This window comes from Anoplopoma fimbria, chromosome 18 (genome assembly GCF_027596085.1).
Source record: "Anoplopoma fimbria isolate UVic2021 breed Golden Eagle Sablefish chromosome 18, Afim_UVic_2022, whole genome shotgun sequence".
Taxonomy (NCBI): Eukaryota; Metazoa; Chordata; class Actinopteri; order Perciformes; family Anoplopomatidae; genus Anoplopoma; species Anoplopoma fimbria.
The window spans coordinates 13,729,151-13,745,585 of record NC_072466.1 but is presented as its reverse complement, the minus strand read 5'-3'; the positions used below and the strand labels follow the sequence as shown (position 1 = coordinate 13,745,585).

General features: G+C 39.7%; 1 protein-coding gene across 1 annotated transcript in view; it reads right to left on the bottom strand.

The window, feature by feature from the left end:
• Window positions 1-7,840: 7,840 nt before the first annotated feature.
• The window catches only part of LOC129106954 (disks large-associated protein 2-like), an 82,893-nt gene continuing 74,298 nt past the window's right edge, over window positions 7,841-16,435 (bottom strand). The window contains exons 8-13 of the mRNA XM_054618247.1: window positions 14,664-15,022; window positions 13,250-13,335; window positions 12,682-13,148; window positions 12,330-12,421; window positions 10,419-10,571; window positions 7,841-8,056 (exon numbers count right to left, since the gene is read on the bottom strand). Of these exons, the coding sequence (XP_054474222.1) occupies window positions 7,841-8,056; window positions 10,419-10,571; window positions 12,330-12,421; window positions 12,682-13,148; window positions 13,250-13,335; window positions 14,664-15,022 (1,373 nt within the window). The remainder of the gene's footprint in view (window positions 8,057-10,418; window positions 10,572-12,329; window positions 12,422-12,681; window positions 13,149-13,249; window positions 13,336-14,663; window positions 15,023-16,435) is intronic.

Below are 16,435 nucleotides of genomic sequence, written 5' to 3'. Positions count from 1 at the left end.
TCTTATAAAATAATGTTGACAAAGGAACGTTAAACAACAAAAACATGGTCAAGAGCGGAAAATAGTTCCATTTAAATTAGGCATATATTATATATTTATATATGTATATTTCTGTACAAATACTGAATATTTGGCATTATATTTATCCTCATTATTGATATATCTAACAATTCAAAATAGTTTTAAGCTAACCACAAACCTTTTATGCTATCAATTTTTTCTTATGTCACATTGCAAAACCCCATAAGACCCTTCTGTTATTTCTAACCACAGCCACGACACAAGACATTTCTCCACCAAAGGCAAACAAAATTGTGACTTCTCTCTCCCCTCATAAAACGTTGAAACAAAAAGAAAAGCACAGATTTAGAAAACATTTTTCCTCCCAGTTATACAGTCACACGCAATTCCCCCCCAAAAAGTGCAAATGTGGACAACATACGCCTGTTGATTCTGGTTGTGATCATGAAGAATTGGTGCAGAGACAAGCAGCGGTGTGAAATAGTATAACTTTCCTTCAGAGGCAAAGTAGACTGATTCACATTGACTCAGGCCCTTAACTCTGCAGATGGGCACTCATGTCTCAAAAATAAAAAATAAGAATTAGTCGCAAAATCAATCTAAGAAACATAAGAGGATTTACAGATATCAAGTATGAGAAAATGTTACATGCAAGCATCTACATTGCCTTAAAAAGTTCTCATTTAACTCAACCATAGCAAAACATTTGCCTATTCAAAGGAATAATTTAGCATTTTGGGAAATACGCTTATTTGCCTTCTTAGATAGAAAAGATTGACACTATATGGAATTACAGCCAGGACAAGTGGCTTAGTTTAAAGACTGGAAACAGCTAGCCTGGTAAAAAAAATAGCCTTCCAGCATCCCCAAAGCTCTCTAATTAATGGATACAATATTTTGTATGTTAATAGCCTACTAAAATCTATGTTAAAATGACAATTTGTGTTTTTTATGCTGCTCAATTTCAGTAAGTGGCGGACTAGCAGTTTACCCTGCTTTTAGCCTTTATGGCTAAGCTAAACTAACCGTCTCATGGCGGGGGAAAACAGCAAGTCACTGTGCCTAGTTAGCAAATAAATAAACCAAAATATCCCCTGTAAAACCCTTTAAAAATGTGTCTGGCTGTTTCCCACAATACGATAGCTTAGCTGTAAAGATATGGATGAAACAAACAAGACATATCAAGTTTAATAGTGAGCTTTAGAGGTGCTTTGAGGAGGATTTTGGTTACTTTTTAGACAGAGCCCTTACAAGCCGTCCTCCCTTTTCCAGTCTTTATACCAAGCTAAGCTAGCCAGCGGCTGGCTAAAGATTCACATTTAATGGAAACATATACGTGTATCAATCAATTTATCTTATTCTCGCCCAGACAGCGAATATGCATATTTCCCAAAATGTCAACAGTTAAGCAGCGGTATAAGGAGGAAAAGCCAACCTTAATATCTAAATTAGGCTTATTGCTTGAGGAGCAGATACACAGCCCAGTGTTAATGCAAGCGTGACATCAATTTGTCTGTTTGACTGGTGACAACAGGCAAAACTCTGATCCATGTCATCAAAAATCACACGATTTATGAGAAGAGAGAGCTAGCAATAGAAAGACATCTTTGCAGTGCAACTGTATCTAAACCAAGGAGAAAAGCTTTCTATGAAAATTGAATGAAGTCTGTAAAGACATCCTCAAGATGGGTATCGGGGAAACTCTGGGCCTTTTTCTTGAGGATATAATATGACATGCTGTTTTAGTGTATATGGGTGTTCATTTTATGCTTTGGGTGTGTGCTGATTGTCAGAATAAATAAATAAAAATAAAGCAAATTTAGGCAAAGTACAAGGAGAGAAGTTGGTTGATTCAGCACCTTTACAAACTTCTCTAAGGTTTTAGTCTAAAATATGATGCTGCAAACTGTGTTGTACAAAGCATAAACAGTTGGGTAGGGGTTTAATAAGGAAAAGTGACCCTTGCAAAGGAACTCTTAACTTATCACAACCATGTATAATAAATTAGAGTATTACTCAAAGTTAGCTGACTTTTTCTTCACACTAGATACTTTAAAACAGCATAAAGTAACTAAGTGATCATGCTTGTATAGGACTGAGTACTGGATGACAATGGCAGCACACGTTTAGCTCCTGTAGTGTAAAGCACGATACACGGCGTGCTTTCAGTGCTCTGTAAATGAAAGGTGATCTGCACGGGGGCCTGCAAGCTCTGCCGCCCCACAGAAGTACCGCTGCATAGTACACAGGCCTGACAAAGTGTACCTGTGGAGATTACAACTACTCCTACTATACCATGTTTGCTAAAACACTTAACCGTGAGGTAAATAGCTGTAGGTGATCGCCCGCCTTTCGTTGTGTGAAAACACTATTGCATTTTTTGGCTGGTCAAGTTTCGTCAGTCTCCAGATTTTGTAGATGTAGATGCCAAAAAGGCAAAAACATCCCAAGATTACAATATCACAGCTAGGAGGAAAAATAGATAAAACCTTTTAAAGAAATTATTTGCTGAAATAAATGCGCACTCTGAGATGTCATATCCGCTCCCAGAAATCCACTGATATTTTATAATTCTCTTTGTTTTTAATGGAGCTGTTTACGCTGTCATAACTCATAAATCCAATTCAAAAAATATAACTGTATCATGGTGAATCATAGCAGAACATCTACATTATCTGAACCAAATAATCAAAGTTAGCAATCCCTCCTTTGAAATCCTCTAGACTGTATTGTGCTGTAGTTTATTACAGTAGGACGTTTGATTAGTCAAATATAAATGTAAATTTATTTTCTGCAGCCGACCCAGCACAGTTTCCAGCCCTTTGTAATGGTATTACGGACAAACCTGCACTCTAAGAGGTGTTGATATCCTTTCACATATCTCAACCCGAAACATTCACTCACAGAGTCATATGAAAATCAAACTGTAAGGCACCTGAGGATTTGTCATGTACATAATTGCCAAACTCCTAAGCCCCTCATAGCATGGTGGGTCAAAAATGAAACACAGAAGCAAAGGAGAGATATCTAGCGTTTTGTCAGAGATGCCGTGCTAATCTAGATTCATCCTAAAGTATACACAACAGGAAAATGGTACTATGATTATAGAGTAGCCCTGCTTTATACCATAAAAACACATCATGTGTGTTTCACGTCACACATACTGTAATAGTGTACACTCGCACTCGCAGCAGCTGGTGTCCCTGTGACTTTTGAGGACATCTTTGCGTCTGATCAGTCTTACCGACATGTGATTGGTGCAAAAACAGCCAAAGTGACATCATTTTTCAATTCAGCCAGTGAAGGAGAGGTTGTGAGTCTCGTTCCTGTTTAACCTTTTCACTTTACTCTGTCCCACTTGGTTTCAGTCAGGCTTTAATGGCGGCGCTAGACAAGTTGACCAAGCAGGAAATGGCATTTCTGTTTGCTAAACCAACCTCATTACCTACTACCAACACTTTATAGATTTTACTCATTCCTATGTTGGCAAGTGAAAATGATTAAAACAACCCTCAAGGAAATTCCTAGCAACACAAGCACAGACTAGAAAATACAAAAAAAGGGGAGCCTGAATTGATGATAATGAGTACCAGATCATCGAATAGTAAACATGATGGAATCACAGTATGCAGTCAGAGGGAAGTAGACTTGATTTGCATGACTTGCAGTCAGATGGAAGAGCAGTTGGACCGTTAAAGTAGCCCATCAGCTGTTGTCAGAAATTAGAGAAGCTGTTGTTCGTTCCTCTTGGGTTAAGACTTAGTAAGGAACCAGTGAAAAAATTAGGACTAATCTATCCAAAAGATGAGTGAAGATGCTGATACTTACAAGGAAGATGGAAGAAAGCATGTCAAAGCAGTGGCACCAAGTGTTGAACAGTGAGAACCAAAATCTGTAAAGTTCTATACTTCTGGTTAATGACTAGTGCTTACACTTTCTGGAAAGCACTACTCTATATCAGTGTTTAGCAAAGCCAGCCTTGAATTCCTCTGAACCATGCTTAGCTGGATTATATTTACTTACATATAAATGTTCTCGCTCAGCTATTCCAAATAAATAAATAGTTTTCTCTTTCAAAATTAGATGGGCATTATAGACATTACTTATTAATGCATTATAAAGTCATACACTGACTCCTAGTTAGAGGTATGGTAAGAAGACTTCTCCCCAAAAGTGTGACCAAGCAGCCCAAGAGAAGCTTAGTGGGTAAATTCTACATTGTAGAAAATGTACAGAATGTGTTACATTCTTTAAAAAATGTGCTGGAGAAGAGATAAGTAACATAAAATAGGGGAAGAGAAACTGAACTGACTATAAAGTGTACAATTTTCACATGAGAAACACCATAACATGTGACACTACACATCAAATTGTAATGGGAGAAGTGGGCGTACTGAAACACAAAACATTTAAGCACTGATATTCGTGGAATATGAATTGCAAATCTATTCTTCAGATTGAATGAAGAGGAAAAGTCTTAATAAACTGAGATGACTTCAAATAATTTAGCTTCCTGTCTAAAAACTGTAATTAAATGGAATCAGCCACACTCATTTGGATCCTTTTTCTCTGAAATACAATATGAATGGCGTCTTAATGCTGGAGGTAAAGCCCCTTAATGGAAGAAGATGCTGTAATATTAAGAAAAAATAGAGAAATCATTGAATTTAAGAGTAAGCCCTTGCCATCTTATCAGTCTTTGTAATTATATAATGCACTTTATTTAGGCAAAGTATTCTTCCCTTCAATTACTAGTCCTTTAGTGTATACTGGGACACAGTATATGTACAGTAAGTAAACATTAAACTACTTGACTTGAATTTGGTTATAAAGAAGGTGAATTACAGAGGAAGATGAAACAACAAGACATCCAGTCTTGTAAATATATTTATTGGTGCATATAAATCTAAACTTCACAAAAAATGTGTACTAATTATTACAGTCTACATATAGAACTTTGTGTAAAAGTATTAGATAATATTGTTCACATAGCTAATTCGTTATCTGTATTTTAATTGTGAACTGTAAGGGCTAGTAGGTGTAAATGTAATATTTTTAATCATTTTATTGCATTCATTATTAGAACCTGATTGAATTGATCCTTCTAGGAGTCCATTTTTTAACATGCACTAAAACAAGAAAATCTATTCTGAGAGAAACATGTTTGAGAAGGAACTATTTTGTTTCAGTAAGGGCACACCCATCTGTGCATCCTGTGAAAAACCTGAAATCACTGTGAAATGAAGAACCGCCTTCAGTGACCTGGCATGTTGTCACAATTTTTTTGTGCCCTTAATTGTTTCACCATAAAATTTACCAAATGATTTAGAAACACTGAATTGAGTTTAATCAAACAAAAAGTAAGAGTTTGTCCAATTTAGTTGGATTTTCAGCAGCTGTTCTTCTCCTGGGAAGTTTTTTTTAATTTTTTGCATCATTAGGGGCTCTACATTCATGAGTGTTTTGGTTAAGGCCTTCTGGTAAGGTAAGGGTCTCAGATTTAGCGCTGATGAAGAAATGTCACAAAGTAAAAGCTATTAAGCCTCAACGCAAGCAAAATAAACCAAATCATAATCCTAATAAGTAAGACTCACTGCCTCGCACATGTATTTACAGACTTCCCCCCACTAGTGAGTGTTATTCTAATTACAACAAATGTTAGGGAAACGTAGTTGCCGTGGTATGAAATATGGACAGGTACAATGCAGTCTGTTCAGCTAGCAGTATGCCCTTGGCTCAGGGTGGGCATATTAGATTTTACTTTAAGGTTGGTGGAATGTCAAAGCCTGTAATCCTTCCCATTTTATGAGTTAATATCAATGACCTCTTTGCATGTTAGACAGGAAGTTAAAACATAAAACCTTCTCCTCACTTACATCACTGAGGGCAAGAGCATTGCAAAGATGATCTTTCCTAAAGTCACAATCGACCACAAGTCATTGGAGAGACACAACGGGCACCATATTAATAAATCTCTGTTTAAAAAGTCCTTGAGTGTGTGTGTGTGCGTGCACATAGGACTGGGTAAAGGACAACATTTTTAGAGTAAAAAGCAGCACCATTTACTATAGTAACTGAATATTGTTAAAGTGTCATTTGCACCTGTCTTTCCTAGACTACATGAGCAGATCAAGATAACAACACAAGTGTTTTCATTATGCCCCACTTGGAACAAAAGGTTGGATGCTGTGTGTTATGAGATATGGTTTCTGTTAGCGAGACAAACACACTGTCAAATCAACCCACAACTGTTTCAACTTTAAATACTAAATGTATACTGTAGATCGTGATGTTGGTCATATGATAGATACTGTAAGTATAATTAAAAGTGTTAGAATCACAATATTGTAATTACGAGAGGCCTGAATGCCATCAGAAAAATAAATGAAAACCAAACAACACAAGGTGCAGGTTATATGACCCTATAGAGTAACATGAAATTCTGTAGTAAATTTTCCATATCTGTCCTTGCAATTCAACTGCAACAATATCACATGATCTTCATAAACTACATTTCCCTTGGAAATACAAACATGAATATTATAAGGTGCAAAATGCATTGTTTGATACAGTCACCTCTTCCTGGCTGCGCAAAAACTGTCTTTTGTTAATAATTCATATTTGTTCTGCACTGGAAATGTATCCAGCAGCAAATAACGCACATAGTTTTCAAATGTACCCAAGTGGGGGGGGGGAATGAAGGAATGAAGGGGAATGAATAAATGCTCAGATGATGGTCTAGGATTTTTAGCCTTGTTTTCAGATCTCATTCAGCAACACTGGTCAGCAGCTGCAGCATGCCTGCTTAAAGATGGATGGATGAAATAAACTGTGCAGCACCTCAGACACGCTGTCAAACATTTTTAATACCATTTCATTTAACAGCAAACTGGCAGGAAATTGATCGACCACGGTATCAGGTTTTAGCCACCTCCATAGAAAAGGCTGTGTGTGAAGTTTGAACCTGATCAAAAAATAATTGTATTTGTATTCTGTTCAGCACGTAAGGCAATAATCAACATATTTTAAAGGCTTTTTTTGCCTTGCTAAGATCATCACTGTGGAAAACATCAATCTCCGCTGCCTCTGTCCCTTCACACAGGGTGCTTCAGCCCAAGACCATTGTTGCTGGTGAGAAAGTCTAGAAAAGTGGCACTTTGTGTTTCCCTTTGAATGTGGCAAGTATAGCATCACCCTTACTCACAGCGGGGCGATGGTGACGATGATGAAGACTGGAGGTGCAACAATAATGGTTATGATCAAATAAATGACTAACTTGACATGATGTTGCTGAAATAACAAAACAGGTGAAATGTTTATGTTGGGATATGGCAGCTCATTCTTGTGGTGTAATGAGTCCCTTGATGGGTTTAAAGCTACACTAGGCAACTTTACCGTTCAAATGTAAGTGGCTCATGTTTACCAATCCAGCTGACCTGTGAACAATTTTTACCTAAAGAATATCAAAGGTGAAAGAGGAAGTAGGTCTAATGCTGGTGTGTCCCTTTTTTGTTCTGAGCTTTGTTTATGACTTTCTGTGGGAAAACAACCGTCCACACCTGACTCATCTGAGATCTAACTCAGGGAAGATTGGCCGTTCTTCCCTATGGCAGCGCCACATTGTCATTTAAGATGATAAAAAGGATGCATTTACGACTGCAATCTTGCCTAGTGTAGCTTCATCTGGGACAACCCAGAGAATGGCGACGGATGATGAAAAAGTGGATGAGCGGTGACAGACGATGACAGCGGGCTGGTTGTGACGAGCTGGTGATTGGGTGGAGGTGGACAAGAGGAGCTGAGGATGAATCCGTGGACCTCAAAGCCGTGTCTGGGCTTCAGGGATGTAGATCTCGATGCTGTCTGCCCTCTCTGTGGCTGAGTTCTGTCTGAAAGAAGCTGCTCGTTTGGCAGCCATGAGGCGTCTGCGGGCTTCCTGTCGCTGGCGGTCCTGAAGGTCCAGAGAGCGCTCTCGCATCACACCACCACGCCCCTTGGACGGCCGCTTTGGCAAAGGTGGTGGCCACTTTCGCTCCTTAGGATTCAGAATGATACGGTTAAACAAGGCAAAGGCTTATTATTAATGCAATGTATCTGACAGAACAATATGACTCACAGGGGAGGAATGCAAACCAAACAATGCATCTCAATCAATGGTGTACAGCTCAAACAATTGTTAGGAGTGTGTACCAGATATTATAAATTATACATCAATTTAAGTAAAGAGCAATACTAAATCTAATCACCTTCTCTGATAACTGTTCTGCTATAAAGTAGAAGTGAATTGTTTGCAGAAAAACACTGCCTTTACACATAATTAAAAACTTACTGAAGCAATATTGTTTTCATTCTAGTGAGGACATTTTTCTATTGTTTTATTAAGTTTGGTCATGGTTTATTTTCCCATTATGGAAAAACAAGAGAGACGATTTATTCAGCTCTATATTTACTAGCATATTGACTGGGGAGAACATGATAAATATTGAATCAGTGCAGATCAATTAAATGCTAATAGGAGTTGTATTCACTACGGAGTGCACAGCCTTGGATAAACAGGGCAATAATCCTTTAACATATGTCCCTTGGTATCTTGGGTACATGTGTGTCGTGGACAGAACTAGGCCACTTTGCCTGAATAGGGAGAATTCATCATTAGAATTCTCCCTATTGCTGAGGCCCTGTATATTTATTTAGCAGAAAGACATTTATGTGAAAGGCATCTAGAAACACTACAGAACATATAAATTGATTAGGTAGCCACAACGACTTCAACATGTGGTTGAAACAACGAGATAGGCCTACATGTAAAAAAAGAAAAAAGCCTGAACTTGTTTAAACCGCGCAAACCACATCAGTCGTTAAAATCTCACCTGAGTGGGAGAATTGCTTCAAACCACAACACTGTTGCCTCATTGGACAAGAGTCACAGGGACCCCAGAGAGTCCCTGTGACACGGCTATGATGTCACCAGGGCTATATAAACTGGCGCATACCTTCACTCCGACCCGTCCCACTCGAGTTGTATGAAAGGAGTTGAAACAATGTTGGTGCTTTAAAGAAAAAACCCTAAGGGATAGTCTTAACTTCGCTGGACAAACATCAGACTGTTTTTGGATCCCAAAGGAGAAACGAATAACTTGCCCCGTGCTCCCCCACTTTAACCTGCAGAAGGAGGATTTGTGTATACAGGTGCTTGTATCCTTGTACTTTATTAGTTAAAGGTGCCGTGGCTTCAAAGCCTGAGTGGTGCCCCTAATATATGTTAATAAACCTATTGATATTCATAAAGTTAATTCATACCAATAATTTAATACGCTCTTGTCAGGGCCCAACATTACTGTTTACCAAAATGTATCTGTGAAAGCACAGAAATTTCACCCACATGACCTACACATCTTAAAACAGCAATCACAAGAGCTTTTGAGTGCAAGGCAAGCTTTTCTGATTGCTTAAGCTGGCGTTAGTGCAAAACTGTGCTTGCCTTGAAGGAGAGAAGCCCAATACAGAGCATCTGTGTCGATGTAGGGGCTCAGCTTCATGGAGCTTGCAATGTGCCCATTAACTGCTGGAGGTAAATAACTCTCTTACAACTACAACTGTAGCATGGAGATAATTATCCAAGTGCCCTGAAGGATCTCTAAAACCCCAATAACGTCTAAATGTCCTTCTTACAAATGCAGCTCCCTCACCACTCTGTGTGTTTATTTTAGCTGCAGGGTATTGGCGACTTAACTGGATGGTTTGATATTCTTAATGGTTTATGTTTTTCATTTTGTACAGTGACAAGCTTTTTTTAAATACTATCAATTGTACGTCAGTATCTAGAATACATAGCCTGTCTGTATGTATGCCAAAACTGTCAAAAGTTACTGGACTTTAATATATAACTGCCTTTTTGAACACATTGTTTCAATTCAGTCTTCAGTCTACTTGCAGTCATGAGTCACCTCATTGATATTTGTTTTCTTGTTATTATGTTGCTCGCTATATACTAATTTCAGCATATGTGTCATTCCACAAACACTGGTTCTTGTAGCAGTGTTGAACACACTACATGTGCATTTTTAAGGTTTAAAATTCTGTGGAATGGATGTGACAATTAAATCTGGACTTTGTGGATCTGATAGATAAAATAAGTCTGAAATTGTTCACAAATAGACACAACTGATGTGTTTTATTTATAGGAAACATTTTAGAAGATGCTACTAGCTGTCTAGGATGAAATGTTGTTTTCTCCCTATAGTTGTCCCTGCAGTGTTATGACAAGAATGATTAACCTCCTGCTGGTCAAAGGCCTTTAAAAGGAAGGCAGATTAGTTTAGTTTTCTCAAAAGCTGAGTGAGTTCAACTGGAATGCATTAAGACTAATTATAATGAGTGTATGGATCCAGTTTTACCTTCTTATCTGTGCTCTCCACCAGCTGCCACTGGTTGCTCTTGATCTGCTGCAGCTCATCAAACTTGGCAGTAACATCATCAATGGAAAGCTGCAAGAGGTCCCAGAATCCAGCCAGGTCCTGAGATGTGGGTCTGGGCATGGCACTGGGGTCCTGAAGAGACAGCGGAGTACAAAATGTTGTGGGTTGTTTTGTAATCTAGTAAAATTATTTTTCTTCTTAGTTATGTGCAGGATTGTAGAACACTAAGTACAAAAGTAAACAAACTATAATAAAGAACCATAGACTTGTACTACCTGTTGTCAACCAGCATTATACCACGTGTATCATACTGAGAATATAAAGCAACGGGAAAAAAGCAACAATTTTTCAAAATAATTGGAAAAGAAAGACAATGCTTAAATACCAAATCAATGTTTAAACCTCCATTTCCTCCATTTTCAGGAAATATTGCTACTCATAGCCACCTCACCATTCCCACCACTGTGTGGCAGTACAGCACAAACATTGGTTCATAATCTCAACCTTCTCCCTTAACTGCCTTTCATTGCATCTTTTTTATAACAGCAGAGTTGTTCTATTGTGTGCTGAGGACAAGTGAAGACAGACGGTGTAAACCAGTACATGAATTACTGTCAATTACTGTTATTTCATTCTACTGTAATTTAGCAGATTTATCTGTATTATCTTTAACATTTACAGGATACCCCGCTGTTCATGATACATTACATTACATTACATTACAGTCATTTAGCAGACGCTTTTATCCAAAGCGACTTACAATCAGTAGTATATTACATGTCATTCACCCATTCACACACTGATGACAGGCTACCATGCAAGGTGCCACCATCAGACTCTAACTAACATTCATGCAACATCCAGTCCACACCGATGGCAAGCCTTGGGGTTAAGTGTCTTGCCCAAGGACACATCGCCCCTACTGATACCTACTGTACCCAGTCGGCTAATGTCAAACCACAACTCACACTCATCTCATCATGCAGACACATACAGACATGTGCTCATTATGACAGACAGTAAACACAGAACTAGTGTGATCTCAGACCAAGAAAAGCTCTGTCAAGTCCAACTTTAAATCACCTTTGGAGTTTTTTACAGATATATCATGCAGTTCCTCCTCAGTCCAGAAGGGAATCAGAGTCATTCTTTCATTCAGACACGTCTGAAAGCTCAGGGCAATCTAAGGCTTGTCACTACCAATGCCAGACTTAATTCATCATCTTATTATCTATGGGGAGAGAGTGTGCGGCCTGAAACCAGCCAAGAGAGAGCAATGCACAGTTAAGGCACACACACAAATGCACAATAAAATAAAACACAAGGCAGTGAGAGAGCAGGTTGATTTCAACCACCTCTACAAGGTTTTGCATTTCATTCATAAAATTTGCCACGCTTTAGTGAGGTGTGATTTAGTGCCTGCCTGTCTCTTTCACTGTCTCCCTCTACGGTATCTGCAGAAACATTCCCACTTATGACACTATCATAGTCTGATATATGCTGACTCTGTGAATAGTTAGCATTAGAAAAGGTCTAAGTTTCTAGTCGACATGAGGGCTAAACAGTGAGAAGGTGTGGCAGTCCATTATTCAAGCTCTGAGATCCTGTTCAAACTGCTGCCTCTCCTAATGGATAGCTTCAACCCAGGGGCTGCTACCTATTGGAATTCCCCTTTCGTTTACTGTTGGGGTCAATAGCGGCAGAGGGACTGCTTCAATATTGATCTCTGGTCTATTTCTGGAAGGCGAACAAGTGCAGCGTCAGGCCGAGCACCTTCTCAGAGCTCTGACAAAGAGAAGCCTATCAACAAGTTTACCCCTAATCCTTTGTGTTTTTTCCATGTAAGATATGTCAATACAGTGTTCTTGTTCACAAACGCATACCACTCACCAGATTCTGCTGACATAGCCAGTAAAACTGCTGAAACTTTTGAGACATCAGTAGCTGAGCACTTCCCACTGCACTCCGGATTTTTCCTAGGACTGGTGGACACACACACATAGAGAGAGAGACAGAGAAAATAAAAGAGAGATTCTGGTTTTATGACTGACAGCTTGAAAAAGGCTAACATGTTGAGTAAATGTCATTCATATGGATCCAATCTTCTCACAAAACATCTATCACGATTCTGTGTTTTCAAAGTCAGCATGACAGCTAATACTATGAATGTTCACTTCGGTTACTTTTATACATAATGCAAAAAAAGAAATGATCGTAGAGCACATATCATGAAAGCATTGACCTGAGACAACAAAAGCAGCTCCCGTTTTGACAAGAATGTAGTTTCCCTCAGGACACTCACTCTCCTCCGTCAGGTCATGCTCCTCTGCTTCTCTCTCCATCTCTTTGCACCATCCCTCCAGCCGCTTGGTTTCATTGTGAAGGAGCTGCATGAACCAGCTGCCGTCCCTGCGGAGGGGCGACACTCGGCCTGTTTCGGTGCTCTCCAGACTGGGCTCAACCAGCCAGGTTTCAGGCTGTGGGCTGGGGGGCCCACTGGAGGGCCTGTAGTCCTCCCTGTAGCTGAACAGGCCTTGTGTGCGCACCGTGCGGATGGCCCCGTACTGCGTGGGGGTGCTGGGCTCAGAGTGGCGACCGAAGCCACCACCGAACTGCAGGCCCTTGTCTTCCATGGAGGGAAAGCCCTCCAACTCCATGTCTGCTTGCACTGCAGTGGTCACACTGTTGGAGCGCTTGAACCTCCCATGCCTTAAATGCACAAGTTAGAGGAACAATCCTTAACAAATGCAACTTTAAATGCAATATTTTTTGACTACAGATATTGTGTTCCTTATATCCGAGCAACATACCGTTTGTGATCCTCCACCTGGATCCCTATAGAGTGGAACTGAGGAAGGCCTTTACTTTCAGTCTCAGAGTCTGTCACAGTTTCCACCTAGTAAATACAGAAAACAGATCACAGCCAAATCTTCAAAATAAACAACTGAAATGAACAGTCACAGCCAAGTTGATGCACATGTCTACCATTCAAAATGACAGCTCTACATTTGGAAATGTTAGTGATATGTTGATGGGATTTCTTACTTATTCCAGAAGATTTGAGTTTCCATCATGAGAGTTAATTGTAACTGTTTTGGTTGCCTACAAATGTCTATTCAGCGTTTGATTGTACTTGGATGATATAGGCCTGATTTGTTGCTGCTCAAACCTACAGGTGTCTTTTAAATGCCTAACGCCAACCAGAGAGGCTCAGTCAGGAAAAATGTGCAACTTCCCACCAGTCCTTCAATGTGGCAAAGTCTACTGAAAGAAATAGCAAAAAGCCAGTGTTTGAATCACAAACAAGACCACTCTGTAATGATACACATTATACATAGTCTGGAAGATGTAATTGAGAGTCCAGCACCAGCTTAAATTATTGCCTTAACTTGGTGTTATTGTTACCAGCTGCAGTGTGGGTAGTTGCATGGATGTCAAGTTCAACCTTATCCTGGATTTTGGTACAAAGGAAACTAAAACTAAAATCATCAACTAGATGGCTCACTGCTGGTCAGTGTCCTCTCTAAACAGCTATATTTTCAAGAAGACCGTACATTTTTTTCGACACCATGCTCAGCATTGTCGTCCGAGGGAGACATTGAGGTACAACATGGTGCACACAGACAGCCATCCAAAGTCAGAGCTAAAAACTTAGGAAAACATGACCATTCAGGAGCTACCTCAGTTAGTTGGACAGTAAGCAATGTCCATGTAATACAGCTTGACACCTGTAAAGGTCAACAAGCCTCCAAAACCAAGTAGAGTACATTACACAGATTGGTAGATTTGGGAATTTGTAATATTCCCCCAAAAAATGACATGATTAACTAATTTGCAAATGTTGTATTGCTAGTTCAACATTGTGAAGTCTAGCTGGGGATGTGGACATTGAGTAAGTCTTCAATAAAGCATCCTTATCCTCTTGTCAGATAATAATCCAATGGTACAATGCAATTGAAACAACTAACTACATACATAAAATGTGCCTGTTGTGTTATAATAAAAACGTGTTGGGTTGATTTAAGTTATTGAGAACTCTGAGCGATGGTTTTACTGTGTTTGGATTTCACACATACATATTAACAATCTGAATATATCCTTTCAGCCAGGACTAGATAGAAGGAGACAGATGAGATTGGTGTAATTAGCATGGAGGCTGGGTAGTGAGTGTGGTGACTGCAAAGAGAGCAGCAAATTGAGTGGCATTATCAGTAATCTTGTTACCTGTATCCCAATAGAGGAACGTGGGGTTTTGAGGTACTCCTCGGCCTTGGACACCAGCACCGCTTTGTCACACGTCTGGACGGAGGTGTGGCTGCCCAAAGATGCATGCCTCTTGCCTGCTGCCGACTCCATGGCCATGGTAACAGCCTTGGTGCTGTCCAGGCTGTCCATGGAGCTGTAGATGGGACGACCAAGGCTATCCGTGGTCCACAGACCGCCCCGTGGATGCCTGCCGTCCTGGTAGGCATCTTGGGTGGACTCTGTACTGCTCTGGGCTGTCACAGAGATAAGAGGCTTGGTGGTGGTGCGCGGGGGCACAGGAGGTGGAGTCTTCTTGTAACTGGGAGGATATGATACCGCTGGATAGCACAAGCAAGATGAGAGGACGAGGACAAGGCAAGACAAGGGTAGAGGATCAAATAAAACATGAGAATGAAAAAATGTGGCCAGAAGCTGACAAGGGCCAAGTGCTGCAGTTCACCTGGATCACACAGTGTGTGATAGAAGAGCTTCATAGCATGATGGGAGATTAGGCATCAGGGCACTTAAGCACTTAAAGCGACGGGAAATGTCAGTATAAGGTGAAAAGCAACAGCAGCTTTGAACTATGTCTGTGTTTATTGGGGAGGTGCAATGAAGGATTATGGGAAAGATTTGCTCCTTTAGGTGCAAATGAGAATCTGATGGTAATCCATCCAGATGGACCTCACAGCAGAGTTGGAAAAGAACCAACTTCACAGGCTGGATATCTCCCTTTTTCAAAGCTATGATAAGCACTGAATTAACATGTAGATGCTCAGCATACACATTTTAAAATCCTGGTAAATAAAGATGTCTCTTTTAAAAGATTACAATACATAAAGTAAATTTGCGTCATTAATTTCAAGAAAATAGCATTGTTCCTTCAAGTCTCAGCATAATGGTTGTTATCCACAATCCCCATTCATGAGTTTTTTTCAAATGTTAACCTAAAATCTTCATGAATCAGAAAGAACATGAAACTGTGAGGAGAATCGGAGTCTTGTAATGACCCTTATGAGCATTCAGCCATTCACCCCTACAGTGCTTCTGATTAATTCATTTAGTCATTCACTTGTGAAGTCTCCTATTAATTTACTCATTTATTACTTTTATACATTTCTATAGTAAAATAAAACATCGATCAGACTAAACATTACATTACCAAATCCAGAAATATTCTTGTGCTTTACCTATTCAACCACATGCTGTATACTGGCGTAAATAAGTGCAGGCAGAGCCCCACACACATACACACATATACATACACACATATATACACAAACACACACGCGCACACACACAACCCACTTTGGATTACAGGTAATTAAGTGCAATAAGAAATAAGAAACCACAGGGATCTCTGTTAAGCTAAATCCAGTAACAGACTTGACTTCCTTCCAACTTGAAGGGGCTGCAATTCTGCAAGACACAGTGGGTGGATACCAAAAATGAAAAGAGCACTGTGACTCAGGCAGCACTCAACTCCACACGTTCTATTTTTACACATTCTACCAATTTGACTTACTTTCAAAACTGAAAATGCTACAGATTGCTTGCTGGTGCCAGATACAAAGTCAGTGACATGAACGTCTGCATTTCCCACCACCAGTATCTGTGTTTCCTGTGGTTACATTGCGTTCATCCGCCAATGCAACACATTAAAGTCAGGTCACTGATTATCATGTGTATAGAACAACCATCAGGATGTTAAAATAACTAGTCCATTGCTTTTCTAAAACATTCTCACTTTC